Raw genomic sequence first — 1,627 nt, 5'->3', positions numbered from 1 at the left:
AAAAAAAAAAAAAAAGGAAAAAACAAGCCTTGAAATCTCAATCATGAGAAGAGATCATTCAAAACAGATTATTTCTTTACCTTATAATCAGCTGGGAATGTCATTTTCCATTGTTCTATACAAGGCAAACTGTGAGAATTCCTGGTAGATTTACATATCAGAAAAGTAAAAACAAAGCTTTCTATCTAATTTTTTGTTACAAATACTATGTCCACAATAAAAGCTGTAAAATTAAATTGCACTTTTCACCCTAGGCTATACTAATTCATTGATACAAAAAATGTGACCACTGTCTGTTTACAATTCAAACTGAAATGTAATTCAATCTCCAAACACAGAGGTTTCCTTACTTTTTTTCTTCACTCTGTCACCCAGGCTGGAATGGCTGGAATGCAGTGGTGCGATCTTGGCTCTCTGCAACTTCCACCTCCTGGGTTTAAGCGATTCCCTTGCCTCAGCCTCCTGAATAACTGGGATTACAGGTGCACATCACCACGCCCAACTAATTTTTGTATTTTTAGTAGAGACAGGGTTTCACCATGTTGGTCAGGCTGGCCTCAAACTCCTGACCTCGTGATCCGCCCACCTTGGCCTCCCAAAGTGCTGGGATTACAGGCGTGAGCCACCATACCTGGGCTTCATTACATTTTTTAATATACATTCTCTCTTCTCTTTTGCCTGCACAGTCACCTGGCTGAATGCAGCTAAGGGACAGCTACTTTTTTTTACATATTTGTTTAGACAGCATGGCTTTGGAATGATGCAAAATATAGGAAATCAGGTTTCAGTTTTTCAGCCTGGGAAAGTCTTCCCTTTCCCCAAATTGTATTATCCTGGTCAAATTTCATCAAAATTGTATGTGTTATACGTAAACTTACATAACAACTGGAACTGAACAAGCAGAAAACACACTGAAATCCACAGAGCTGCAATCGGGATCACAGCAGCAGTTGACATCACACTGTGCTGGGGACAAGTCACAGACACACAGAGCAGCAACTGCAGAAAAAAGAGGGGTAGGATCCAGAGTATCAGCAGGCAGTGACTGCCCCCTGCCACCACAGTGTACCATAAGTCAATTTCATACAAAAGGTCATTTTTCCTGTTGCACTTTGGGGGAAATTTGTGAAGCAGAAATGAGTCAGTTTGAGCACCCCACAATCAGAATCTTCCCCAAAGTGGCTAATGATCTACTCGCTTGGAAAGTTCTGTTAGTGTTTTACCTACAGAGATGCTGATTTCGTAAGCTAAATATGAAACCCAGGCATCTGCAATTTTCAGAAACTTTCCAAGTGATGCTGATAATTAGACAAGTTTAAGAACCAGCATGCCTAAACCATTTGCCTGACCAGAAGAACCACCCGTTTAAAACTGCAAAGTCCTTAAACCCCTCCTCTGGAGATTACAATTCAGAGGAAGAGCCCACTTAAACCTTCTGGAAAGAGGTTTTTCAACCTTGACCCTCTCTTCATCTATAACCTGCTGCTTTGAAGCTGAACTGATATTCACAGACCCTTGGCCAAGAATCAAACTGGCTCAGGTGCTTAGAATGTCTTTGGTGATTTAGACAATAAAGGCAGGGTAGGAATCTCCCCACATCGCAACTTTTAAGTGTCATATATATATA

At 40.7% G+C, this 1,627-nt stretch overlaps 1 protein-coding gene across 9 annotated transcripts in view; it reads right to left on the bottom strand.

Moving 5' to 3' along the window:
* The window catches only part of TCTN1 (tectonic family member 1), a 40,744-nt gene that overhangs the window by 33,304 nt on the left and 5,813 nt on the right, over positions 1-1,627 (bottom strand). For 7 of the 9 annotated variants that reach the window (XM_017542151.2, XM_017542141.2, XM_017542160.2 and 4 more), the window contains exon 2: positions 879-999. The exons of the other annotated variants lie outside the window; for them this stretch is intronic. In XM_017542151.2, coding sequence (XP_017397640.1) covers positions 879-999 — 121 coding nt within the window. The remainder of the gene's footprint in view (positions 1-878; positions 1,000-1,627) is intronic. 9 annotated transcript variants of the gene reach the window in all.

This window comes from Cebus imitator, unplaced genomic scaffold (genome assembly GCF_001604975.1).
Source record: "Cebus imitator isolate Cc_AM_T3 unplaced genomic scaffold, Cebus_imitator-1.0 Scaffold8, whole genome shotgun sequence".
NCBI classification, from domain to species: Eukaryota; Metazoa; Chordata; class Mammalia; order Primates; family Cebidae; genus Cebus; species Cebus imitator.
This window is presented reverse-complemented; position numbering and strand designations above follow the sequence as displayed.